Source organism: Diabrotica virgifera, chromosome 6 (assembly GCF_917563875.1).
Source record: "Diabrotica virgifera virgifera chromosome 6, PGI_DIABVI_V3a".
Taxonomy (NCBI): Eukaryota; Metazoa; Arthropoda; class Insecta; order Coleoptera; family Chrysomelidae; genus Diabrotica; species Diabrotica virgifera.
Window position 1 is genome coordinate 24,740,229 of NC_065448.1, and position 27,666 is coordinate 24,767,894.

Genomic DNA, 27,666 nt, shown 5'->3' on the forward strand with positions numbered 1-27,666 from the left:
TTTTTCTCAATTTTCACAACACCCTTTGGAATATTCTAGCCTTTATAAAATATTGAAATTAAAACCCAACGATAGCCCCAGGTTTTCTTAACATTCTCTTTTTTATTCATTCGCTTATGTTGGATAACAAAAAAGTTAGGGACTTTAACAACTAGGCATGTTCTTTATCAATACACGGTGTTTCTAAATAAGTGCGACAAGCTTTAAGAGGTAATTCTGCATGAAAAAATAATGACTGTTTGCTTGATAAACCTATGTCCGCAAATGCTTCGTTTCCGAGATACAGGATGTTGAATTTTGCTTGAAATATGCAAATGAAATTTGGTAGGTTTTAAGAGGTAGTTATTTCGCATTTTTTGACATGTAATTAAGAATTTATATTCACTATTGGCGTGCATACGGATCATATTACCCGCATGCACGCCAATGATGAATATAAAATTTTTAATTGTATGTCAAAAAATGCGCAATGACTACCTCTTAAAACCTACCAAATTTCATTTACATATCTCAACCGGTTTTAGAGCAATAATTAAATTGTTAGTTTGTAAGAAAAAATTCAACATCCCGTATCTCGGAAACGAATCATTTGCGGACATTACAATCATTGCAGGTTTATTAAGCACACGGTCATTATTTTTTCATGCAGAATTACCCCTTAAAGTTTGTTGCACTTATTTTGAAACACCCTGTATTGATAAAGAACATGGCTAGTTGTTAAAGTCCCTAACTTTTTTATTATCCAACATAAACGAAAAATTAAAAAAACAAAATGTTAAGAAAACCTGAGGCTATAGTTGGGTTTTAATTTCAATATTTTATAAAGGCTAGAATATTCCACAGTGTGTTGTGAAAATTGAGAAAAAAAACCCAGTTTGATTGGTACACCCGGTATACAATGAAAATTTACCTGTCTAGCAACAATATTCTTACAGCGATATTGCTAAAGAATAAGGCTATAAAATATTAAAAATACTACTTAAATAGGACAACAGGTTTAAGAGATATGAGACATAAAAATTACCCATTTTTTGGTGTGCCCGTTTTTCGTGCCGGTCAGTATATAATTGACTACTTAAGCACAGAATTTGATATCAATCCGAGGGTACAACAATACCTATTAAGATTTGACCCAAAAATATGGCTAATATCTCGAAGATCGAGACCAAGTAAGACAACTGTCAACTACCACCCACCGCCAATTATAAACCTTTAGAGGTTAACACTTTTCCTGGACTCATCTATAAGACTTGTCTGTTGGAATATCTGTTATTTCCCTAGTTAAAACTTATCAAGTCTTTAAAAGCAGAACTTATCAAGTAGAGTAATCTGATTATTTTTTAGTTTTTCTACTGATGAGCTGTACGAAGTAGTGGCAGATATTAAAAACTATGATAAATTCTTGCCATTTTGTACAAAATCAACGATACTATCCAATGACCCTCAGCAATGTATAGCAAATTTGGAAATTGGATTTCCGCCTATAGTCGAAAACTATACATCTATAGTAAAGCTCATTGAATCGAATTTAGTCCGGGCCAGATGCTTCGATGGTAGGCTGTTTCATTACCTAGAATCAACTTGGGTGTTCAATCCTGCTTTGGAAAGTAATCCGAGAACATGCTTGACTGATTATTCCCTTAAATTTTGTTTTAAGTCGAAGCTATATTCTCATATTGCGTCAGTGTTTTTCAAGTACTTAGTTCAAGAAATGGAAAATGCTTTTATAAATGAAGCTGTGAGAAGATATGGCCAACCTTCAATATCTATGTATAAACTCAGTCCAGCTAGTATTTCCCCAGAGTTAAAATAATTTTCTTTTGTTTATTTACATGTATGTATTGATTTGATCAAAAATAAAAAAGATATTAAACATTTTGTAAGTCTAATAAATTAAAATAAGCTTCAAAACAAAACAAACGATTTTATCGAATCTATGTTGAATTATTCGAGATGTTAAGTCACAATGACGACCTCTCGTGGATTATAACTAAACTAGCTTCGAGGGAGTTTTTAATGTCAAACGCTGAGCGTACATGCATTTGAAACAAGTAGGTAATATTTATTATTTATTTTTACATGTTTTTTTACAAATATATACAACATCGACGCAAACTTTTATTAAAAGGTGAAGATTCCACGTTAATAATGTTATATTGCCCAGTAATTAATTTAAAACAAATAAAAATAAATAATGCATATTACCTACTTGTTTCAAATGCATGTGCGCTCAGCGTTTGACATTAAAAACATGCTCGAATCTGGCTCAATCCACGAGAGGTCGTCGTTGTGACTTAACATCGCGAATAGACCTAATGAATATTGAATAGTTCCTTTAGAAGAGTTAGAAAATCTTTTAATTAGTTAATGTCTTGTAACATTTTTAGCGATGTATTTAAGTTAGCAATACCATAATAATTCATTTTGTTTTATATATACAACATCTGTAAATGGTCTTTGAAGATACATCTTTTCCTGTAAGTAACTCCACAAGAAAAAATCGAGTGGCGTGAAATCTGGAGAACTAGGTGGTCAAAATCTTTTTTCAGAAACGAGATGTATAGCTCAAAATATGAGATTCACAATATACATATTAATATTGTAAGATAGTTTCATCTTTTCTCAACATTTTCGTAAAAATGACAAATTACCAATAATTACCTGTGTGAGGATGCGTCGAAAGGGGAGCAGCGGGTTGTTGACTGTTAAGAGGAAGAGCTAACCTAGCATTAATTGCAAGTAAATGGTCCCTTCGTCGCACCAACGAACTCACATGTTCTTCTAACCTCAAATTTTCTGCTCGAAGCTGGTGCAGACACGAAAGGAGAGAAGCAACTGAAAAATAAGAATTACTGTAAATATTTGACATTAATATTGTTACGATTTTCATCTGCACGTGTCGGCCTCATCTGCACGTGGTAGCCACCAGGTCGGCCTGATTGTCTCTAGCTACTACCGAAGCGCCTCGAAGAGAGAACGATCGAGATGACGCTGCATAGTCTGTAGAGAAATTACTGGATCTTTCGAGAGGACACAGTCGGCATATATAAATAGAATCATTTAGATTCTGCAGTCAGTCTGAGTTTATAAATGCTATCGAAAAGTCTGAATAATAAATCGGAATTGATTGTACACGGTTTTAAGTCAGGAATATAATAAATGCATTGGTACATTCCATGTTAAATCACTCGGACAAAAACTTTTGGATCTCCGATTTGTCTGAAACTTGGTTTATAGCTTTTCCGGAACGTAAACATAAGCTCAAGATGAAGCATTTAAGCCCGAACAGTCTTCTTTTTTTTTTCTCAAAATATCATTTTTTGCGATTTTACAGTGATCTGGTATTTATTTAAACAAATGTGTGTGTTATATCATAAAGTATCAATGAAAAAATATTTTTTTACTGGAAGGGCCTTAAAAATGTCATTATAAGATATTATAACAAGTGATTTTGATTCAAAAACACGTTTTGATCAAATTTTAGTGCAGAAAACGTTAAAATACCGTTTTTTTTTATTATCTTCCTTCATTCACAAAATACATCTTTGATGTGGCTGAAAATTTGCCCACATATAGTCAAAGCACAGGATTTTAAGTGGTTAAAAGGATTTTTATAGGTTTACAGTATAAAAAAAAGTTACATGCAAATATCAGACTCAAAAGTATATAGTCCAGTCGGGATAGCATTTGACCTTGCATGCTGAGCTGCCCAAAATTTTATTTTTTAACCTTTAGGAGGGTAAATAGTGTAAATAGGGTAAATAGAGGGTAAATCGTGAATGAATTCCACCGTTACGTTAGCAGCCATCTTGTTTTAAAGGAGAAGCGTTTTTGCTCAATATTTTCGCCATTTTCAAATTCGACAAAAAGTTTAAGAGGAAACAGTAGCGATCAACAGGTAGCGAAAACGCGTTCCAAGATTACGGCTGTAATTTTGAATATTTTTTCGAGATATTTGGCACACGTATTCGTAATATAATAAAGAATGGCGGTACAAAGCCCAATTTGAAAAATATATTAATATGTGGAAATTACTCTGTAATTAAATACAATATTAAAAAAACGAGCCTGTACCGCCATTAAGAAGAACAAAAAAAAAATACTTTCTTCAAATAAACTTTTTTATCCGATGCCGAGATTTTGTGTCATTTTTTAACTACTAAAATTTTTTATTTTATTAGTAGTTCCAAAATGACACAAAATCTATGCATCGGATAAAAAAGTTTATTTGAAGAAAGTGTATTTGTTTGGTCTTCTTAATGGCGGTACAGGCTCGTTTTTTTAATATCGTATTTAATTACAGAGTAATTTCCACATATTAATATATTTTTCAAATTGGGTGTACCGCCATTCTTTATTATATTACGAATACGTGTGCCAAATATCTCGAAAAAATATTCAAAATTACAGCCGCAATCTTGGAACGCGTTTTGGCTACCTGTTGATCGCTACTGTATCACCTTAAGGACTGAAATTGTTCAAAATACTATTTTCTATAATTTCTTTTATTACAATTTTTTTTGTGCTGTCGATATTTTCCGAGTTAAGGGGGAAAATCGTGACAGTTAGAGCATAATTATTGAACTATATCGTTTACTATTAGTTTTACAATAAAAATGTAGGTACCTATACAAAAATGGAGAGAATTAAATTTTATACAATTTTGATGGTATTATTTTTTTGCCAAAATCAATATTTAAGGCAGTATGGGTAAATGCGTGTGCGTAAGACCTGATTGGTTTTGCAGCGGTTGTTTTTGTTCAATACCTCCACCATTTTCAACTTTTCTACAAAAATGGTAGGAACTGAATTTGTTCTAAATAAATAGTATTATTACGATTTCTTTTTTGTCGTGAGGTCGATATTTTCCGAGTTAATTGTACTTACAGTAGACGCCTATATTTTTGACTCTGATATTATTGCATATAACTTCTTTTGTATTGTAAAACTATAAAAATCCTTTTAACCACCTTAAGTCCTGTGTTTCGGCTATATGTGGGCAAATTTTCAACCAAATCGAAGATCATGTATTTTGGGAATGAAGAAAAATGTAAAAAAAAGTATTTTAAAGTTTTCTACACTAATTTTTGATTAAATACTTGTTTTTGAATTAAAGTATCTTGTTATAATGCCTTATAGTGACATTTTTGAGTCCATTAAAACATTGTTTTTTCCACTGATACTATATGATAAAATATACAAATTTATTTAAATAAATACCAAATCACTGTAAAATCGCTAAAAATTATATTTTGAGAAAAAAAAAAGGAGATTGTTTGGGCATAAATGCTTCAGCTCGAGCTTATTTTTACACTCCGCAGAAGCTATACCTACACCAAATCGGAGATCCAAAAGATTTTTGGATCCAAAAATGAGCGGTTTGAAATGGAATCACCCATTATATAAATTATGTTTTATTGTAAATAGGTTAGTATAAATAAATTAAAAATAAGTGTAAATAAATTAAAATAAAAACTAAACAAATTAAGTGTTAAATTCATTGCAATAACATGAAACATTGGAAAATACTTTTACTAATTTTCAAATCAATGTTTTTAACATAAAAACATGAAGCCTCATTTTTGGTTTAAAGTTTTCAATACTTTACAGGAAAAATATATATAAAATACTCACTATCAAAATGTTGAGCTTGTTCCATCAAAAATTGGGACCCTTGCTCCCATTGCCTTTCGAGTAACTGGTCCAAGGACTGCGGTATAGTACCGCCTCCTCCTCCAAGCATAGAAGACAGTCCACTACCTCCGGAAGCTGTGCTAGAACCCGTACTACTCGCTCTTGCCTGTAAATTAATAGCGTTGGTTTCGACTTGGACGACTTCGCCACTCTCAGAGTATCTTTCTCTTTCTCTCGGCGCTTGCTAACAAAAAGGGATAAAGATACTCTAACATTATGTATACGATATGATTTATTGTAAGTGTGTCACTGTGAAGAAGTAAAAATTAAATTAAACAAGAACTAAAAACAATATTTTTTACGAAACTAGAAGTACTAATAAGTGTCCCAAAAAATCTGTACGAGAATCAAAAATCTCTTAGAGAAAAAGCTCTTCATAAGTTTTGCGGTTCGAAAAGAAAAACACAATTTTATGGTTTGAAACACACTTTATTTATCTCCCTGAACACTAAATAGTCCGTTCTTTAACGGTAAAATATTGCAAAACCTCTAAATTTTAAAGAACCGCTTGGATTGACATGAAATTTGGCATAGACATAGCTGACAAGTCAAAGAAAAAAAGTGATATTGTGCCGATATGTGCTTTTGCCCTGGATGTGGTTTTCACCCCCTCTTGGGGGTGAAAAAATATTCGTCCAAAGTAAGTCAGGAAATGGATAAACTGGCTAATTTTAAGTAACTTTTGTTCTATAGGGTTTTTTACTAAGTCAATACTTTTCGAATTATTTGGCAGTGAATATGTTCATTTTTTCAATAATATAACCACGCTTTTAGACGGTTTTTCGCAAATAACTCAAATAGTAAGTATTTTGTCGAAAAAACATTCTTAGCAAAAATATAGCCTGTAAAAAATTTAAAAAAATGGTGTATATATATTACGTCTCTATACCTAGTAGAAGCAGAGTTATAGCTAATGAAAAATAGGTTCATATTCGTCAAATTCCAAATGGAATACTTTAACGTGAAATAACCAAAAATTAAGCACATTTCGGGGAAAACCCATTACAACTTATTTTTCAGTTTTTCACATAGTTCTTGAGGGTTAAAAATGGCCGATTTCGCAATTTTTCAATTTTTAATCGCTTATATGTCAAAAACTATCATTTTTAGAGAAAAGTCACTAAAGGGCTTTTCTGTTTGGAATGATCCAAAAAACCCAAAAAAAACTTTTTTCCATGCAAAAAAAATAATTTTAGGAAAAAAACAAAACAAAAACGTTTAAAAAATTTTTGACCACCTTTTGGTCCTGGCAACATGCAAATTTGTTAAAAGGAGTCCTTTTTGAGTAAAATTGTGCAAAAAATCCGAATTAGAATATTTTTCCTAGCGGATGCGCAGTGGCTTTCTGGACTATAAACAAAAATGATGTAATAAACAAAAATGTAATATGCCGACAAGTTGAATTTGAGGGTAATACGATATTTTTATCGATCACGGTTTTAAGTAACATGAATATAATTTTTCACCTTATTTTTCTAATAATGTGATTTTGTAAAGGCATAACTTTGATTATTAATTTCGTATCGCCGCTTATATAGTCTACCAAAAGTTATCAGAATTTAATGACAAAGACAACGCAGTTTTCACTCGGGGTGTTGACTATGCTAATACTTTTATTTATCATAATAAATTGTACTTAGGTACCATCCGTATTCATTTCAGATACTTCCATCTCGCAAACAAAAACACGTAAAAATAAACATCTGGCGGTGAGTCACGCGTCCCACGGCCCAAGAAAACTGTACGCCGATGACAAACGTTCCCAAGTGAGACCTGCGAACGAATGCACTGATAGTAGGATGCGCAATACTGTCTACGCAGTTCGCCGACGCAGGTTGTGTCTCGCTTAGGTTCAATTTGCGCCGGACCTTACGATCACGTTTAAATCCAGCAACCCAGCTTTCTATGTACTAATTGAATGTGAAGAGTCCTTATACACTTTCAACATTCGTTCATAAATTTCCTTTGCTTTTATAAACCTTCCAAAAATACAAATTCAATCACTGCACGATACTTAAATGTATCCATTGTCAAAAATACTGTGACACGTCGTTGCTAAATGGCTTGTAAACAAAAAATGAATTGGCAGATTGAAATGAAACTTCACACACGTTCAAATGCCAACACAACGTACCAACACAACAAAATAAAACCAGGTTAGTAGCAACGCCAGTGGCGTGCGGTGACTTTTTCGAAAGGGGAAGCGATTCAATAAGGATATAAAAATATTTTCTTAAGGGTCGAGGGCCGAGCAACTTTCCACCTGATAACACTCTGATGCGCAGGGGCTCTCTATCAGCAAAGTACTTAATTATGTGAGACGTCCTGCGTACAAGGACTCACACACTAAATCAGTGACGCGTGAATGCGTGAGGCACTCTATTCCCGCTATTTCTAGTGACTAGTGACCTATCATTGATCTGTATTGCTAGCTCGGGCCTTGAGTCCTCGCGCCGGGCTTGGTTTTCTAAAGAAGAATCATATTAAAAAAAATATACTCCGAGGCATTTTCCACAACACACAACTTTCACTAAAATGACACTTTATACTCGAGGTCTATTCTCCTATCAACTTCTGATAATTGTTGAATGCAGTCTTTTTTAATGGATAATAGGGCTAACTTTCAAAGTCTGTCTTCGCTTGTTGAATTTCTTTTAAACTCTTAATTTGAAACTTTTAATGCATCTTAATACTGCAAAACTTCGTTCAACTGATGCACTTGTGGCTGGGATAGTTAGTAGTACTAATTCACACAACTTGACCACTTCACACAGCGACTTGTTTAAACCAGTAGTTATAAAGAAATCCCAGATTTCTGGGTATTTCTTTATCATTCATGCCAGTTGTTTCATAAATGATACTTAACTGAGAATGCAAAGCTGGGATATCAAAAAATTTTCATTATTTAATTGTAATGACATAAATTCCTCTGTGGGAAATTTTGATGAATTATAATTAGAAATATTAAGACTATATATAATCCTACAAATTTTAAATCGTTCAAATTTTGAAAGCTAGAATTCATTTGTTGTAGAATATTATCAAAAGGTCTCTTTGTTTCCTCTGTTTTCTCTGTCTCTCTGTCTCCGAAATTATCAATCTTCATTATTTTTCTTTCATGTTCAAACCCCATATGTTCAGTTTTATCCCAAATATTTTTAAACTGCTCTCGTTTTTTTAATTATCGTATTAATAAAGTCATCAATTTGTCTTATACAAAATGCAATACCATTTGATTTCTGTAAAATGTTAAATACAAGATCAGTAAAAGGAAATATCTCTGCAAAAAATTTAAATCGAAATATTCTTTAAGCGAATGTATGTAATACCTAAGCACCCCTTAGGGTCGATTTCTCATACCTGCGTTAATCTATGGTTCTGTTGAACCGGGTTCACGGGTGATCTCCGGTTCTGTTTGAAATGCATTTCTCATTGCGCGTTCATGTCAGTGCTCGTTCTACAGCTTTCGAGAAATGGTAATAGATGGCAAAAGGTAAAAAACTGTCGCCATTTTGAACTACCTTTTTATGCTGTTTTTGAATAAAGTTAAATTTAAGTATTTATAGTCAAATAGTCATTTTAATAATTATAAATAAATATTATAAAAACACAAATAATGTTATCGTTTATCGTTAGGCTTAATATAATAAAATAGGATATAATTATATTATGACAGCGTTTCGTGTTAATACAACGCATGCGTAGTCCATGAAATCATCTGAACTGAGTTCTGAAATCTTTGAACGGCCGAATTCCACCGTTCAAGCATCGTTCAAGTTTAAACTGCCATCGGTTGAACGGGAATTGAGAAAGACGATTTTGACTTTAAACTGACGTTTACTAGAAGTTCAGGTTAAACTGGAGTTGAACTCGATATGAGAAATTGGCCCTTAGTAGCAGTAACAGTCGGAGCATCTCACTTTCGGGTAGGCGATACGACGAGCGCTTCCATGGCATACCAAAATTCACGCGACTAGTGGCTGCGGTCATTGATCCCTGACCAATTTTAAAAGGGACAACTGCATGACAAGCGGCGATTTTGAGATGCGCTTCTGCCAGGAGTGGACCAAATAGTTGAATTGTGTGCATATTGAGTTCGTTCGTACGCGATTAATTTTTAATATTTTTCAATGCCTATTGGCTAGGTAATATGTAGATTATTTGGATTAGGGAAAAAATTTTATTATTAAATATTAATTAATAATATATTTTCTTATATCGACGAATAAATAGGGAAGCGGCGCTTCCGCCGCTTCCATGGACCGCACGCCTCTGAGCAACGCACTCTCTTATCGAACCACAAAACTTATTGAACAGCCTGCTACTTTTATAAAAACACACATTTTTAATTTAAAATTATTTAAAACAGTTCATTCATAGTGTCGGTTATAGACGAAATAAGATACCTATAAGATGAATAAATACTTTGCTGGCACAAAAGCACCTCTTTCGATATTATTGATGACCTTTTGAAGATAAAGCCAAAATATCCTTCCTCAAGGAGGGATGATGGTGGGTTAAATATCAGACATTAAAGAAGTCAAATAGTATATAAATAGAGATGTAGAAAACCAATAATCATCTCCAAAATCAATGAAAAAAGAAAAATACTGTTATTTCAGAAGTTACAAAAACTCAGAAAATACATATATTTCATATGATTATTCCTAAAACCTAGAAATCCTAAAAAACATAGTTTTTTGTAGCTTAGCGCGATAGTCATACAGCCAAGAAGATTAAGTTAAACCTATAAATAATTGATTGTCAGTAATAACTAAAAAATATTTAAAATAAGATTCTACAATGTTGTGTAAGAAGTGTGTGTTAAATAGCAAGTCACTATTAAAATATTATACTTTTGTAATACTCACTTGCTGCAGTACTCGATGATGTAATTGAGGTCCTAGAAGACTAGAGCTACTTTCATTTGGGTTGAATATGCTGTGGGCCTCTAATTCATTGGTAAGATGGTCGTTCATTTTAGAATGCATCGTTGAATTAGGGTTTAACTGGTTGCCTAACATATGGGGTGCAGCTATTCCATTCTGAAAACTAAAAGACACATTACCACAATATAATTGTTGATAAAAATGATAAAGGGTACCCCTCTCCCCGTTAAGTTAGGCAAAATAATGACAACCTAAAGGGTGGGTTGCAATCAACTTAAAATTTTTAACAATTCATACGCATAGTTGGGGCATTTACACAACTTGTATATTTCTTATAGACCTGTAGGTTGAGTGTACATAACCTAAAAATTTTTTTTTTTCGAAAAAAGCATATCATTTTTTTTTAGAGATAGTTGAGATCTATTTTCTTTTTAGTTTGTTTATTTTATCAAAAAATACATTACTGATTTTTTCCAAATTTTTCTAATTCTTTTATGACATTCAAAAATTGGGAGACCTTTAACAACCAAAAAAACAAATTTTTTCAGGGTTTTGGTAAGTTTTTGTGGGGTTAATAATATTCTTTCAGATCGATACTATCTGAATCAATGCGTCTCTAATTCATATCAAAAATAAAAGAATTGTTTCGGCCCTCAAAGAAGCAAACACAATCATTGTTTATGCGAAAAACTAGGTTTTCAAGGGTTGTTTGGTGGGTTTTTACTATATTTGCCCTACTTATTTTACCTATATATGGTAAAGAGCATGTTTTCAAAAATTTTATAAAATATCACGAGATGCAAAAGTCTCAAACGAAGAAGTGTTAAGACGAATTGGACATGACAGAAAGCTTATAAACACAATTTAAATAAGGAAAACATCGTATCTGCGCCACATACTTCGAAACGATAAATAATACTCCCTGCTACACGTTATCATGCAAGGAAGAGTAGAGGAAAGAAGGAATCTTGGCTGAAGAGATAGGGAAGCGCTTAAAGAAGTGATCGCCAGCCTCCGTTAGAAGACGGCACAAGAAGAAGAACATGAGATGATGTATACCCATATGATATAACGTGCAAAAAACCCGATGTTTAAGTGTTTTGCTGGATTTTTCTAATTTTGTTCCGTTATGCGCCATTAAATGGCACGTTTCAAAGTATGTTCTTGAAAAACATGAGATGATTTTGTATCATGTATTTTCTAGCAGTAGAAGAAGTAGAAGTTTTTACTGGATTTTTCCATCTGAAAACCCTATTAAGCACCTTTAAATACTGTTAAGCCACAAATTTCAAAGAAAATCGGGATTTTCGCATGTTTCAAGAAATATCTAGCTTGTCTCAATATGGGAAAAGATAGCCGGTTCATGTGGATTTATAAAATTTTTGAAAGCATGCTGTTTAATGATGTAGAAAGGTAAAAATAGTTGAGAAATTCAGTAAAAACTCACAATAATCCTTAAAAACCGGAGTTTTGTCATAAATGATGTTTTTCATATATTTTTTGAATGTGAATTGGAGACACATTAATTCAGGTTGTATTCGCTCTCAAAGAATATGACTAAGCTCGCAAAAACTCAAAATATATACAACCTATTAAACATGCCTTAATTTGATCTATTTTGAAGTACATACAGTATGTCCCTGTAAGTTGTATCCATACGGAAAACTTTTTTATTATTAATTTTACGAAAAAAAGTTATTCTTTATAAAAAGCTCTGCATGGTCCAAAACCTAAGATTTAACCATCAAATATAAATTTTTTTGAATATTATACGAGGTATGTCAAAAAGTTTAAATTTCACTCAAGAGTAAAGTAGCTTTATTTTTCACAATATTAAAAATTGCTATTATGAAAAGTTGTTTGGAGTTAAAAACTGTATTCTAGTATGTAATTACATTCTTCTAATTGATAAATTTTTTTTGAAAAATTATGGATAACTAACATTAATTTTAGTTATTTTAATTCAGATAACTCTTTTATTATTAATTTTACGAAAAAAAAGTGATTCCTAATAAAAAGTTCTGCATGGTCTCAAATCTAAAATGCAACCATCTTATGTCAAATTTTATCAATTTTATACGAGGTATGTCAAAAAATATGAATTTCGCTCAAGAGGAAAATACGTTTATTTTTCACAATATCGAAAATTGTTATTTTGAAAAGTTATTTAGAATTAAAAACTATGTTTCAGTATTTAATCACATCCTTCTAATTGAAATATTCTGAACTATAAAGGTACTTTACTTTTGATCTAAATTTATCTTTTTTGACATACTTCGTATAAAATTGATAAAATTTGATATAAGATGGTTGAATTTTAAGTTTTAGACCATCCAGAACTATTTATTAAGAATCACTTTTTTTCGTAAAATTAATAATAAAAGAGTTATCAGAATTGAAATAACTGAAAAAATAATGAGAGTTATCCATAATTAAAAAAAAAATTTCAATTAGAAGGATGTAATTTCATATTAGAATATAGTTTTTAATTCCAAACAACTTTTCATAATAGCAATTTCCAATATTACGAAAAATAAAGCTACTTTACTCTTGAGTGAAATTCAAACTTTTTGACATACCTCGTATAATATTCAAAAAATTTGTTATTTGATGGTTAAATCTTAGGTTTTGGAGCATGCAGAGCTTTTTATAAAGAATAACTTTTTTTCGTAAAATTAATAATAAAAAAGTTTTCCATATGGATACAACTTACAGGGACATACTGTATATACAATGAGGAAATCCTCCAAAAAACCCTAAAAAACCAGTTTTCGGAAAGGTGGTACACCTAACAGAAAAATCTGTAAAAAATCAGAAATATATATTTTGATAAAATACGCAAAAGAAAAAAATTAGACCAGCAGCCACCTGAAAAAAAAGTTACACGCTTTCCGAAAAAAAAAAAAGATAAATTGTTAGGTTATACAGGGTGTCCAGAAACGCTACCGACAAACGAAGACAGGAGATTCCTCAGAAAATTTTAAGACAATTTAACCAAATTCACCCAGTCCGAAAATGCTTCCTAAGGGAGCAGAGCTCTTTGAAAATGGCGTCTTGTAATTAGTTTTTCTTAAATACCTCCAGAACGCTTCTAGTTAGAAAAACAAAAAATTGTACGCATATTTATCTTCCAGAGATAAATCGATTCCATCCATTGCGAATTTATAGTACCGGTCATAGGTGTCCGTTTTGGGTAGGGTAACAGTTATTTTATCGCATAACTTTTTTATCTTTACATTTTAAGCATCTTTCACTTTGGCACTTTGGATTATTAAATTGTGAGGTATGCTAGTACTAAAAGGTACTCTTGATTTAAGTCGGTAGGACACACCGTTTTCTAGAAAAATCGATTTGAATATTTTTCGTCTACAATTTGAAAAAAAATTGAAAATTTTTTTGAAAAAAATACGGTGTATTTTACCAACTTGAAGCAAGAGGAACTTTTACTATTAGAATACCTCATAATTTAATAATCTATTGTCAAACATGCTTAAAAATTAAAAACAAAAAAGTTATGCGATAAAATAACCGTTGACCTACCCAAAACCGACGCATATGACCGATGCTAGAAATTCGCAATTAATGAAGATTCATCTCTGGAATATAATTGAACGTAAAAGTTTTCGTTTTTCTAAATAGTTTTTTTGAAATTTTTTTTGTTAAATTTAAAAAACGAAAAATTTTCAAATCAATTTTTCTCGAAAACGGTGTATCCTATCGACTTAAAACAAGAGTACCTTTTAGTACAAGAATACTTCACAATTTAATAATCCAGAGTCAAAACTGCTTAAAAGTTAAAGACAAAAAAGTTATGCGATAAAGCACCGAACAACTGTTGTTCGGTGGATAAAGTAACCGTTGCCCTACCCAAAACGGACGCCTATGACCGGTACTAGAAATTTGCAATGGATGGAATCGATTTATCTCTGGAAGATAAATATGCATACCAATTTTTGTTTTTCTAAATAGAAGCGTTCCGGAGGTATTTAAGAAAAACTAATTACCAGACGCCATCTTCAAATAGCTCTAGCTCCCTTAAGAAGCATTTTCAGACTAAGTGAATTGGGTTAAATTGTCTTAAAATTATCTGAGGAATCTCCTGTATTCGTTTGTCGGTATAGTTTCTGGACACCCTGTATACACTTAACCTACAGGTTTATTAAAAAATTACACTTATATAAAAAAGAACTTTTTTATAGAAAACCTTTTTATTATTTATCGGAGAGAATATAAAATAATTTAGCGATATAAAATGCTTAAAATTCCAAAAATTACACTGTAATAAAAAAGTACTTTTTATAATATCACGGTTTTGTTATTGTATATTATGGGACACAACATGTTTCGAAAGAATAATTAACTTAGAAAATAGGAATTTTTAGTAGGTGTATTTTGTTATTTATAATTATGATTCCAAAAATTACACTAGTATAAAATAGTACTTTTTATAATACCACGGTTGTTTAAAATAGTATATATAATTTTAAGTATATTTATAAACTTTTAATTATTTATTAAAACAGTTAAAAAAAGATACGCAACAGCCGGGTTCCAACTCGGAACCTCTCGATCTGCAGTCTAATGCCACTGAGCCACCATCAAGTTTTATGTAGATATCGATTTATTAACGTACTTTAAAATATCATTGCATTAGTCACATTTTTAAAATATTTTGAAATTTAAAAATATCAGATTTTTATCAACATCCTAAGTGCTCTTAACTTTGTTGCAAACACACGCTAAACACAGTTACTCGAAATAATATATAGTGTAGTTTAAACTCCGAGGTCCAGATTATAATTCCAAAAATTAGACTAGTATAAAAAAGTACTTTTTATAATACCACGGTTATTTAAAACGGTCTATATAATAGTTAACTTATAAAGTATGAATTTTAAGTATATTAACTTTTAATTATGTATTAAAAAAATTAAAAAAAGGTAAGCGACAGGCGGGTCTCGAACCCAGGACCTCTCGATCTCCGGCCTAACGTTCTAGCGCAGAGCTATCGGCCCTCGATGTGTTGACTTACGTTAAAATGGAATTCAAATGTCATATAAAATATCATAAAAAATACCATTTTTAAAACAGTTTGAAATTTAAAAAAAATCCATTTATCCATACAATAGCAGTTAAATATTGCACTGTTAGTCAGCTCTTAGCTATCCTGAAAATTTCAAGTGCATAGTTAGTCTAGAACTATTGTTAAAATGGATTACAAAATTTGCGGAGTCCGTGACACCAACCAAGCCAAGTATATAAAAAGGTTTTAAAAATAGACAAGTTTTCTAAGAGCCTCAGCTAGGCGAGTGTTTATTTCAAATTTTTAAAATGAGTGTAACCCACCGAAAAAATATAAGAAAACGAAAAATGTCGGTTTTAGTGGCAGGGGGAGGCGGCCTAAAAAATTTCTTCTTCTTCCTGCTTCCTTAATAGGCTCGCGCCTGTTCCATCTTCGGATGCCTCCTCATCAGATATCCAGGTTGTCACTTCATCTCTTCCTTGGCCTTCCTATACTCCTTCGGCCGTTTGGTGATCTGTCTCGTGCTATCTTCAGTCTTCCTTTCCCATTCTGCTTATATGGCTATACCATTCTTTTTTTCTTTTCATGAGCCAGTCATTTATATTCTCTATATTACAGCTTTGCCTGAGGTCTGTGCTACGTTGTCTATCCCATAATGATTTTCCTGTCATATCTCGGACTATTTTCATTTCACCCGATTCCATGTCTTTTTGTCCTTGTGGTGTCAGGTCGTTCCGCCAGTGTAAGTCATAATTGGCCTAACTACTGTTCTATAGATATTGGCCTTTGTTTCTGTCCTTAGATGTGTGTTGCGCCAGATAGTGTGTTTAAGGCATCCTGCTATTAGCACTCCCAGGTAGCTGATACTTCTTTCTTGCTGGATTATTTTGCTGTTTGCATCTTATTGGATCTTTAGAGATTACCATGCTTTTTATTTAAAAAATTGAATTCTGCGAGCGAGGCCATTGTGCCTATCTTAAGAGGCTACAGTAGCGATGAACAGGTAGCAACAAACGCGGTCCAAGATTGCGGCTGTAATTTTTAATATTTTGTCGAGATATTTGGCACACATATTTGTAATATAATAAAGAATGGCGGTACAGAGCCCAATTTGAGAAATATATTAGTATGTGGAAATTACTCTGTAATTAAATACAATATTAAAAAAACGAGCCTGTACCGCCATTAAGAAGAACAAAATAATAAACTTTCTTCAAATAAACTTTTTTTCCCATGCCTAGATATTGTGTCATTTTGGACCTACTAAAATTTTTTATTTCTAACAAGAAATCGAACATATTATAACTAATAACTAATTAGGTAACATAGAGAAATTGTCACTGTTATTTTGACAAACCTGCGTCAGATTTTCTCTTATCTCTTCTGTTATCTTTGTCGATATCTGTTCAGTGCAGTAGTGCGTTATTTTAAGAATTCGCTATTGTTGTTTTATAGCAGGGAAGGGCAAAAGCCGGCCCGTGGGCCGGACCCGGCCCTTTTGCTTACTTTATCCGGCCCGCTGAAAAATTCTTCCTCGTCAAACTTCTTTGTCTAAATGCTTTAAAGTGATACTAACAGCATTTGTGTCAAATAAAATTCCTTGGACAGTGGGGGAAAAACTCCCAAAAAGATTGGGGGTGCGCAGCGTACGTTCACGGTATAATCTAGCGGCCCGGGAGACATTTTGAAAATGTCATTTTGGCCCGCGCTTAAAAGTATTTGCCCACCCCTGTTTTATAGGAAAGTAATGTTTATTTATAGTTAATTGAGTTGTTCACCTATTTGAAAAAAAAAAATAGATTATTGTTAATTGTGAGTTTTAGTTATATATTTTACGTAAAAATATTTCGAATTCTAATGCGAGTATATAAACTTTTAGGAGGATCTTTTATTCTAAAAATATTATCAATAGGTTAACAAAATGGGAAAAGTTAATCAAACGAAAAATAAAGTGAAACCTTCCAAGAAAAAGTGCATTAAAAATCGTGCCAAAATTATGGAAACATGGAAATTATAAACTAAATAAAACACAGCTCTTGTTTCGCTTCACAACGAAATGATTATTTATTATTATTATTTCGTGCAAATACCTATGTTAACATAAAATTTTCACTCATTTTGGTTTATTTTTATAAATATTTATATACTAATAACAAAATTGTTTTCTATTACTTCCATTTAGCGCGCCTATGAGTTAAATTATCAAAATATTGATCTTAGATACTGTCAAAGATTACCACTGTTGCCAAAGTTTCGCAGACCTTACGAAAAAAGGTATGATACTATTTCCCAAAGTTATATTGATGACGCGCTACTATTTGCTCTTAACGGAGGGTACCCTTTACCGCTGTAACAATGTTGGAAACTAATGGAATAAAGAATTATTCAATAATTGTTTTACTTACACTTTAACATCTTTACTATCCTTAGACGATCCAGATCCACCTGCCACCACCGAAGAATCGCTTTTCCTTGCCCTCGTTCTTCGACCAATCGGACCCCCACTTTGGCTCTCAGAGCTCGGACTACTGGGAGGCGATTCCTTAATCTGCGACGGAGGTACTATAGAACTGAAAGCTCCAGGAGGCTCCGTAGGCGGCGTGGAAGCGCGGGATCTGCTAGATCTTTTAGGAACTGTAGTGTTATTTGGTAAAGGCGGAGTAGGAGCTGGCGTGGTGGTGGTTCCGGTGCTGTTCCGTTTCCTGTTTCGGCTTGAGCGATCGCTTTTGTCGTTGGATTGCGACTGAGATCTTTAGACAAAAAAAAAGTTAATAAAACGGAAGAAAGAATGAGAAGTTTCATATTTTACCTTCCTCTTTTGGCAGGTACTTCAACATTGGCGGAAGGGGCAGTATCTAGCTCCAGTTCCATATCCACTTCGGTATTTATGGAATCAGGTTGTTTTTCGTATGTAATTTTCAGGCCTCCCGAATTCATGTCTGGGGTGAGCATTTCCTGATTACTGTTACCACCAATCATATTATCTAAAAAACATAATTTAAGAATAACCTATATGCAAAAATGTACAGCTGGTTCCTAAAAAAACTGATACGACTCTTAGTAAGATTTGATTATTTTGAGCAGTGTATTTGATTGGTGTTGACTAATGCGTGCTACCGGTGATGACCTATGGTGCAGAAACATTATCGCTCACAAAGAAAAACGTACAAAAACTAAGAGTAGCGCAGAGAAGAATGGAGCGATCAATGATAGGGGCCACTCTGCGAGACAGGATTAGAAACGAAAATCTACGAGCTAAGACCAAAGTCATAGACGTCATTGAAAGAAGCTGTAACTTAAAATGGAAATGGGCTGGACACGTTGCCAGAATGAAGGACGGAAGATGGACTCGCAAACTAGTTGAATGGAGACCAAGAGTCGATAAACGTAGCAGAGGAAAACCACCAATACGATGGCAAGACGACTTACAAAAGACAACAAAAAACTGGATACAAAAAGCACAAGATAGAACACTTTGGAGACAAACAGGGGAGGCCTATGTCCAGCAGTGGATTGAGAGAGGCTGATGATGATTTGATTGGTCTGACATTATATTATATTTATTATGACAGACTGTCAAAGTCAGTTAAAATAAACAAACTAACAACTGATTACATTTAATTTATAAATTGTAATAATTATTAAGGTCTAAATTTTGATATTATTTTGAATTTCTGCATTTTATAGAGTATATAAATGATAGTTTTTACATAAAATAGGGTTGTTGTTATTATTTTTATTATTAATAAGGAATAAAACAAATGACAACTCAAAAATATGTATATTAAAGCAAGAATTTTCACCAAATTAAAAGATAACTGGGCACTACCAGAGGCAGAAAAACAATTTAACATAAGCAGAACCACAGATTCTCTATTAATAAAAAATGGGGGGAACAAGAAACTTTCGAAAGAAAGCAAGGGTCTGGAAGATCAAAACTATTCTAAATTTAGGTAGTATGTAAAAATAAAATTAATATTTTGTAATTTGTATCTCCATCAGCAGTGATAACAGCTTGAAGTCTTCTGTCCATCTGCGTGAAAGAAACTATGAGATTGTCTTCTTCAGAGAGCTCTTCCTAAACCTTGCTTTCTTTCGAGAGTTTCTTGTTCTCTCCATCTTTTATTAATATTAAAAACGGTTGTTCTGCTTACGTTAAAATGGTTCGCTACGGCAGATAGTGACCAACCATCTTCTAATTTCGTTACAATTCTTGATTTTAGTTCTATGCCAGCATGTGGAGCCATTTTTAAACGCTTTTATTTAGTTCAATAGTTTGCGTCAAATCTTTAGACGTTAATTTGACTGCCTTTTCTTCAATGCAAATGAATGAAAATTTGCAGACATTTGCATTCGTGGGAACAATACACGAATAGCCAATACAAATTATTGTTTATGTTTATTGTTTAAATAAAAACGATTTTAATGGAAAATACTTAAATTCTCTTGCTTTTTACAATGTAGAAACTTGAAACTTCTACGGATTGTAGCTAGGGGCCGTCCATTAATCACGTGATGTTTTTTTTGGCATTTTTTAACCCCCCCTCCCCCTTGGTGATACATGGTGAGGTTTAAAACTAAACCCCCCCCTTCCCCTATATCACGTGTATTTTTTAGTATCTACAAAAAATATATTTTTTAAATAATAATTGTAAAATACACATTATCTAATTTTATTATAAAAAATTAATGACCACAATAATAACGTTTAGAGGTAGACAGAAAGGTTGCAGGTTGTTTTTGACTGACATAAAATAGTATTATATTACTAAATGTATTATACATAATATGTAATTATCATGCAAATAAGTTAATGATAATATTATCATCCCCAGCAATTTTATTTCATATAATATTAAAATAAAGAATTCAAAATGGCACGAATTAAAAGATATGTTTTGGATTTAAGTAATATTTAAGGTACACTTCAGTCCACGAGTCTTTACCCGTGCGTCATTAATACCTGGCGAGATAAAACACATTTTTGATAACTCAAATTTTATCCCGTGATAGGATAGGTAGCTACTTACTGTCACTTGCTATTGCATTTAGTAAATTTCAATTTCCGACTTTTTCATCGACTTATTTCGTATGGTTTAAATGATGAAACACGGGTAAAGACTCGTGGACTCAACTGTAGGTATGTACGCTATGCATATTTTATTTGTAAACTAATTACATTTATTTTATCAATGTTATAAAAAATGTAAGATTTAACAATAACATAATACTGCAAATAAAACTCCATAGGTGAATTCTTAGTATTAGAACACATACAAATTTTAACTTATCTTTTTAGTAGTAGAGTAATAAAAGAGAATATTGGAAGACCTCTTTGCTTGGTTCTTTCGGCGGTAATCTAGTAAAAGATCATTGGCCCACTTCATAAATTCTTCCTTTGTATATTTTTGTTTCCCTTTAACCCACAATTCATTAAATTCTTTTTGAGCGACACCAGGATTTTTTCCTTTCTTATACTCTGTAAATAGTTCTTTATACAGATCAACTAGACATTGTGACGAAAAAAAATACGAAGTTAAAAACAGTTTAAACGCATGTATTCAGGGACAAAACAACGGTATAAAACTGACAGGATTTTGAGAATTTCCAATTCATCAGATAGTAGGTGAAACACATGTAAGACTAAAGGCTCATAAATAAAAAGTCGCCGGAGACGGCGACAGAGTCCCGGTCAGTATTCCTATTTAGTGGAAACATATGCTACATTCACAACAACGCGATTTGAAATGGGTCGCTTCTTATCGTAACATTCAAGATAATTTGGGTGGAACCAATTTGCTGGGTTGTGTTTATGTATTATGAAAGAGAAATGGTTTTTTTAAATATTAGTCACAGCAATGCCGCTTTCGATTTTTGTACGCATTTGACAAAAAAGTAAAGACAGGTAACGGGTTGAGTATCGGGCATTTTCAGAAAAAAAAAATACACGTGATATATTACTACACCCCCCTTACCACCTTGTGATGTTTCGTGATTTTTTATGGACCTCTCCCCCCCCTTTCGAGCATCACGTGATTAATGGACAGCCCCCTAGTGATATGAATTATACATAATTTCACTTTTTACGTTAATTGTTTACGTTATGCTTCATAAATAAACAATAAGGTTTCAAATTTTGAACGCTCATATATTTGTTTATATAAAAATCGGCGCTTATTCGTGTCAAATTTCAATATGATACGAAACAAAACTTCAACCAAAACTAGAATTAAAAAAATTCGGGTTTTTATCGTAGTCTTATAAAAACCACCGGTAGAGACGTTTTGTGCTACACATAAACGAATTAGAATTCGTTTTGGCGTATTAATTAATTAAACGCTTTTCTTTAGTTCAATCGTTTGGGCCAAATCTTTGGACGGTAATTTGACTGCCTTTTCTTCAATGTAAATGACTAAACATTTGCAGACGTATGCATTATACATAATTAATAATAAATTATTAAAAATTTAATAAAAAAATAAATAAAAAGAATAATTAATAAAAAAAATTTTTATGTTTACTAATTGTTTAAATAAAAAACAATTTTAACGGAAAATGCTTAAATTGAACTATACATAATTTGACTTTTTACGTTAATTGTTTACGTTATGCTTCATTAATAAACAATAAATTTTTAAATTTTTGCCGATTCCGACTACTTTTCATGTTTGTTCATCATATGTTTTATGCATATTTTAATAAACATGACGATATATTTTAATGTTTGAAAAGTGTAAGACTAAAAAGTAAAAAATAAAAAAAATATGAAAAAATAATTTTTAAGAAACGCTTTTCTTTAGTTACGAGTGACTAACATTAAAAATATTATAAAAAAATCAACCAAAAAGCCAAAAATAAAAAAAAAATTGAAAAAATCGTAACACATTCGTTAAAGAAAAGCGTGGGGCGAAAACCGTTTATTCGATGAAGACGCGCCACGCTTTTCTTTGAAGAATGTGTTAGATTTCTTCAATTTTTTTTATTTTTGGCTTTTTAGTTGATTTTTTTATATATTTTTTTAATGTGTCACTCGTAACTAAAGAAAAGCGTTTCTTAAAAAAATTTTTTTTCATATTTTTTTTATTTGAGGTTGAACAGAATAAGTTATCTGACAAATTATGAAATTTGGCAGTGACAGTGACAGTATGTAAATAATAAGTATTTATCCTTCAAAATATACTGCTCAATTTTCTACAAAATACGTTTTAAGAGTCGTATCAGTTTTTTTTTGGAACCAGCTGTACATCTAGAAAAGCTTTCTACGGCTTAACCCATTCGCTGCCTATCGCCGAGGATGGAACTCGGCTAGGAGTCATTCTGTTGAATTGCACCTGACTGAAGTAAGCATATCACTCGCTGGCGCGTGAACGGCACCTGACTGAAGTAACCATATCACGCGCTGGCGCGTAATCGGCAGCGAACGGGTAACAGAAAACGAAAATGAATAATATTCATTTATGTACATTGTTTTCGTTCATGGTCATCAAAGTAGATGGCCCCTTTGTATCCTTACCAGAAACTATTGAAAAATTCACGATATGGTTGTAGCCGATCGGAGACCAAGCAGCAGTCAAAACAGTGAGTTTTTCGGGGTGAATCGGCGCCAAAGAAGGCCATGGTGGGTTTGTCAGCAAATAAAGTCATGGCGATCGCTTTTTAATCAGGACGCAGTTAATCCACATGGACTACCTTTTTTTTATGGCCTTGGCATAGCCAATATATTATATGATATATCATATAATGTACAGACACATACACATATATACATTTTTATTTATTTATTATATAATATATTTTTTTTTTTTTTTATATCTATAAATATGTTTATACTAAAACTAAAGCAGGAAAATTTTAGGGAAACATGGAAGAAAACTGGGTAACATAACTTCTCGTCCAGGGGCCCTTCAGGACATTTTTATAGTAGACGTATCAGAATTAGGCCACGGTTAGGGGGTAAGAAAACCTTAGGTAAAAAACAAAGGTTGTCGGGATAATACTAAAGCCTAATATTTGATGACAGGTTATAATTTAAATTTACATCTATTGGTGTGTTCATATAAAGATTTTAAAATTTCTATATTTTTATGAAATATTATTAAATTTAGATTTATTGGAAGTAAACATTTATTTTTACATAGATCTACATATAAATGTGATGTACATTTCTTTCTGGTTACATTCTAAGATGATGTGATCTAAACTGCCAAGCTCTCCACATATGCAATTTGGCGATTCTATAAAACCCATTCTATGTAGGTAGGAAGGTGTAAGAGCATGGTTGGCTCTTATTCTATTTAAGGTCTTAATGAAGTGCCTATTGGACTGATTACAGAACCATCTCTTAACGGGTAATATAGGTCTACATTTTTTATAGTTTAAACCGGTTGTAGACAAACTGTAGTGATGTTGCCATTGAGTTACAACATTCTTTTTGATTACACTGATTATATCTATATACGGAATATAGTTGTTATAAATATATTTCTTCTCCATTTATTGCTGCTTCCTTAGCTAAACTATCAGCCTTTTCATTGCCCAGTACACCAGAATGTCCTTTCATCCAGCAAATAATTATATTATTTCCAGAAATTCTAGCTTCATGATAAAGTTTTACTACTTCAACCTCAATATGATTAAGGTTTTTTGCGTTTTCTTTGTTCGATAATATCTTAATTATACTTTGATTGTCTGTGAATATAACACTATAATTTATATTATTTTGAGATATATATTTCAAAGTTATTTGAATACCCATTAACTCCGCGGTATATATAGAAGCTTCGACAGGAAGTTTGAGGTTTTTATAATTATTAGTGTTTAGTTTCCAGAAGGCACAACCTGTATTAGAGATCCGTCAGTGAAGAAGTATTGGTAATTAGGCCACCTATTTTGAAAACCTTGCTTGAATAATTGTCGTGGTAAATTTGGATCCATATATAGAGTTTCTACTCCTATCGAGAATAATACATCTGGTTTATATTTATATACGGGAGCAAGTCGATTAATATATAAGAAAAAGAAAATAATCGTTTTCGTTTTGATTCAATTCGAGTCTCTTGCCATCCTCTGACACGGTGTTTCTGGATCTCTATCCTTTATCAAAGAGGCTATTGCAAGTAGACTGAATTGAATCAACTCGAGACGAAGAAGAACTGCATCTATTAAAATATCTGCAGTATATTGTGGTTAGACTGTCCTCGCTTTACTCGGTTTAGAGTAAAATGACCAAGTGTTCTTAAAGTATTCTGAGACGCATTGTTGGAGAAGCTCCTCCTAGCGGCGCCGCTTGATACTATAGTATCTCGGTTAACAGAATCCTGACTCTTGGTCGAAATTTATTTTATTTATTTTGTCATTCCCCGTTAGAGGACAGTCTAACCACAATATACTGCAGATATTTTAATAGATGCAGTTCTTCTTCGTCTCGAGTTGATTCAATTCAGTCTACTTGCAATAGCCTCTTTGATAAAGGATAAAGATCCAGAAACACCGTGTCAGAGGATGGCAAGAGACTCGAATTGAATCAAAACGAAAACGATTATTTTCTTTTTCTTTTTCATGCTTTACTCGGTTTAGAGTACAAAATGACCAAGTGTTCTTAAAGTATTCTGAGACGCATTGTTGGAGAAGCTCCTCCTAGCGGCGCCGCTTGATACTATAGTATCTCGGTTAACAGAATCCTGACTCTTGGTAGAAATTTATTTTATTTATTTTGTCATTCCCCGTTAGAGGACAGTCTAACCACAATATACTGCAGATATTTTAATAGATGCAGTTCTTCTTCGTCTCGAGTTGATTCAATTCAGTCTACTTGCAATAGCCTCTTTGATAAAGGATAGAGATCCAGAAACACCGTGTCAGAGGATGGCAAGAGACTCGAATTGAATCAAAACGAAAACGATTATTTTCTTTTTCTAATTCATGCTTTACTCGGTTTAGAGTACAAAATGACCAAGTGTTCTTAAAGTATTCTGAGACGCATTGTTGGAGAAGCTCCTCCTAGCGGCGCCGCTTGATACTATAGTATCTCGGTTAACAGAATCCTGACTCTTGGTCGAAATTTATTTTATTTATTTTGTCATTCCCCGTTAGAGGACAGTCTAACCACAATATACTGCAGATATTTTAATAGATGCAGTTCTTCTTCGTCTCGAGTTGATTCAATTCAGTCTACTTGCAATAGCCTCTTTGATAAAGGATAGAGATCCAGAAACACCGTGTCAGAGGATGGCAAGAGACTCGAATTGAATCAAAACGAAAACGATTATTTTCTTTTTCTTTTTCATGCTTTACTCGGTTTAGAGTACAAAATGACCAAGTGTTCTTAAAGTATTCTGAGACGCATTGTTGGAGAAGCTCCTCCTAGCGGCGCCGCTTGATACTATAGTATCTCGGTTAACAGAATCCTGACTCTTGGTCGAAATTTATTTTATTTATTTCGTCATTCCCCGTTAGAGGACAGTCTAACCACAATATACTGCAGATATTTTAACAGATGCAGTTCTTCTTCGTCTCGAGTTGATTCAATTCAGTCTACTTGCAATAGCCTCTTTGATAAAGGATAGAGATCCAGAAACACCGTGTCAGAGGATGGCAAGAGACTCGAATTGAATCAAAACGAAAACGATTATTTTCTTTTTCTTTTTCATGCTTTACTCGGTTTAGAGTACAAAATGACCAAGTGTTCTTAAAGTATTCTGAGACGCATTGTTGGAGAAGCTCGTCCTAGCGGCGCCGCTTGATACTATAGTATCTCGGTTAACAGAATCCTGACTCTTGGTCGAAATTTATTTTATTTATTTTGATTAATATATAGTTCCGATTGATATTTAGATAATTTTCTATAACTATTGGTGTGCAAAAGATCCTTCTTTGTTCTCCAATGTATGTGGGTCAGTTCTAATATCGATAACTGATTTACTTCTTGGAGATATCTAATGTCCTTGGATATGGCTTTGGTAACTATTTTATCACTTATCCATTGTCTTCGGAATTGCAATGGAGGTTCAACTGCTTCACATTCCATGATGTTTATTCTAGTAGAATTTAGGTATCCTAAGCAAAGTCTTAAACATTTATTCTTCTGAGCTTCTATTTTGTTGAGGTGTGTATTAGATGCAGAACCATACAAGTGACAGCTGTAGTCTAGAATAGGACGAACCATTGATCGGTAAAATAATAATGCAATATTGGGATCAGCACCCCAACTTGTTTTACAAAAGGCTCTTAGAATATTTATTGCATTTTCTGATTTTTTAATAGCGTATTGGATGTGATCTTTCCACAACAGTTTTCTGTCCAAAATTGTTCCCAGGTATGTTACAGAATTCTTTATTGGGAACTCAAGCTGTCCCGATATAAAACTGCCTTGCGGGACCTGATGTTTCTTAGAGAAAAAACAAATTTCTGATTTTGAGCCAGATATTGTAAGTCCTAAAGATTCATAAAGATCTTGTAGAGAATTAAGTGCCAGTCTTAGATTAGAGCTGCAAGTGTCCAATGACTTGTGTGAGGTATAAATCACAACGTCGTCAGCGTATTGGATTACGCGAGAATTAAGTGGGACATATTGTTCTATCTCTATATTGTAAAAAATATATAGACGAGGGCTTAAAATACTACCTTGGGGTAGTCCTACATTTGCTGTTCGGTGAGTCGTAAAGCTGTTATTTATTTTAGTTCGTATAGATCTATTGGAATACATCGATATTAGAAACCATGAGAAAGTGGATGGAAGACCAATTTGGATCAGTTTATGGTATAATATATCTAATTTAACGTTGTCGAAAGCCCAGGAAACATCAACAAATGCAGCAACTGTAGATATATTATATGTAAAATTTAGTTTAACTGCACTTACCAAAGCTGTTATTGCGTCTTGTGTGGATAAAGATTTTCGGAATCCATATTGCGACTGGGGAAGTATATCTTCTGTTTCTAACCATTGTTCCAAACGGTTTTTTATCATCCTCTCAAACGTCTTAAGGAAACAGGAAGCCAGAGATATGGGTCTATATGAATTAACCTTGTTATCAGGTTTGCCAGTTTTTTTTATTGGCA

The 27,666-nt window shown here is 32.7% G+C and overlaps 2 protein-coding genes across 7 annotated transcripts in view; one reads left to right on the plus strand and one right to left on the minus strand.

Annotated features, from left to right (window-relative positions):
- LOC114326981 (coenzyme Q-binding protein COQ10 homolog B, mitochondrial-like) overlaps positions 1-1,875 on the plus strand; it is a 64,429-nt gene extending 62,554 nt beyond the window's left edge. For both annotated transcript variants that reach the window (XM_050653839.1, XM_028275474.2), the window contains exon 2: positions 1,345-1,875. In XM_050653839.1, the coding sequence (XP_050509796.1) occupies positions 1,345-1,813 (469 nt within the window). In that variant the 3' untranslated portion in view covers positions 1,814-1,875. The remainder of the gene's footprint in view (positions 1-1,344) is intronic.
- LOC114326980 (protein AF-10) overlaps positions 1-27,666 on the minus strand; it is a 140,619-nt gene that overhangs the window by 28,498 nt on the left and 84,455 nt on the right. For 4 of the 5 annotated variants that reach the window (XM_028275473.2, XM_028275471.2, XM_050653837.1 and 1 more), the window contains 5 exons: positions 18,416-18,590; positions 18,012-18,356; positions 10,566-10,746; positions 5,635-5,878; positions 2,662-2,835 (listed from right to left, as the gene is read on the minus strand). In XM_028275473.2, coding sequence (XP_028131274.1) covers positions 2,662-2,835; positions 5,635-5,878; positions 10,566-10,746; positions 18,012-18,356; positions 18,416-18,590 — 1,119 coding nt within the window. The remainder of the gene's footprint in view (positions 1-2,661; positions 2,836-5,634; positions 5,879-10,565; positions 10,747-18,011; positions 18,357-18,415; positions 18,591-27,666) is intronic. The other variant, XM_028275472.2, reaches the window with a different exon arrangement.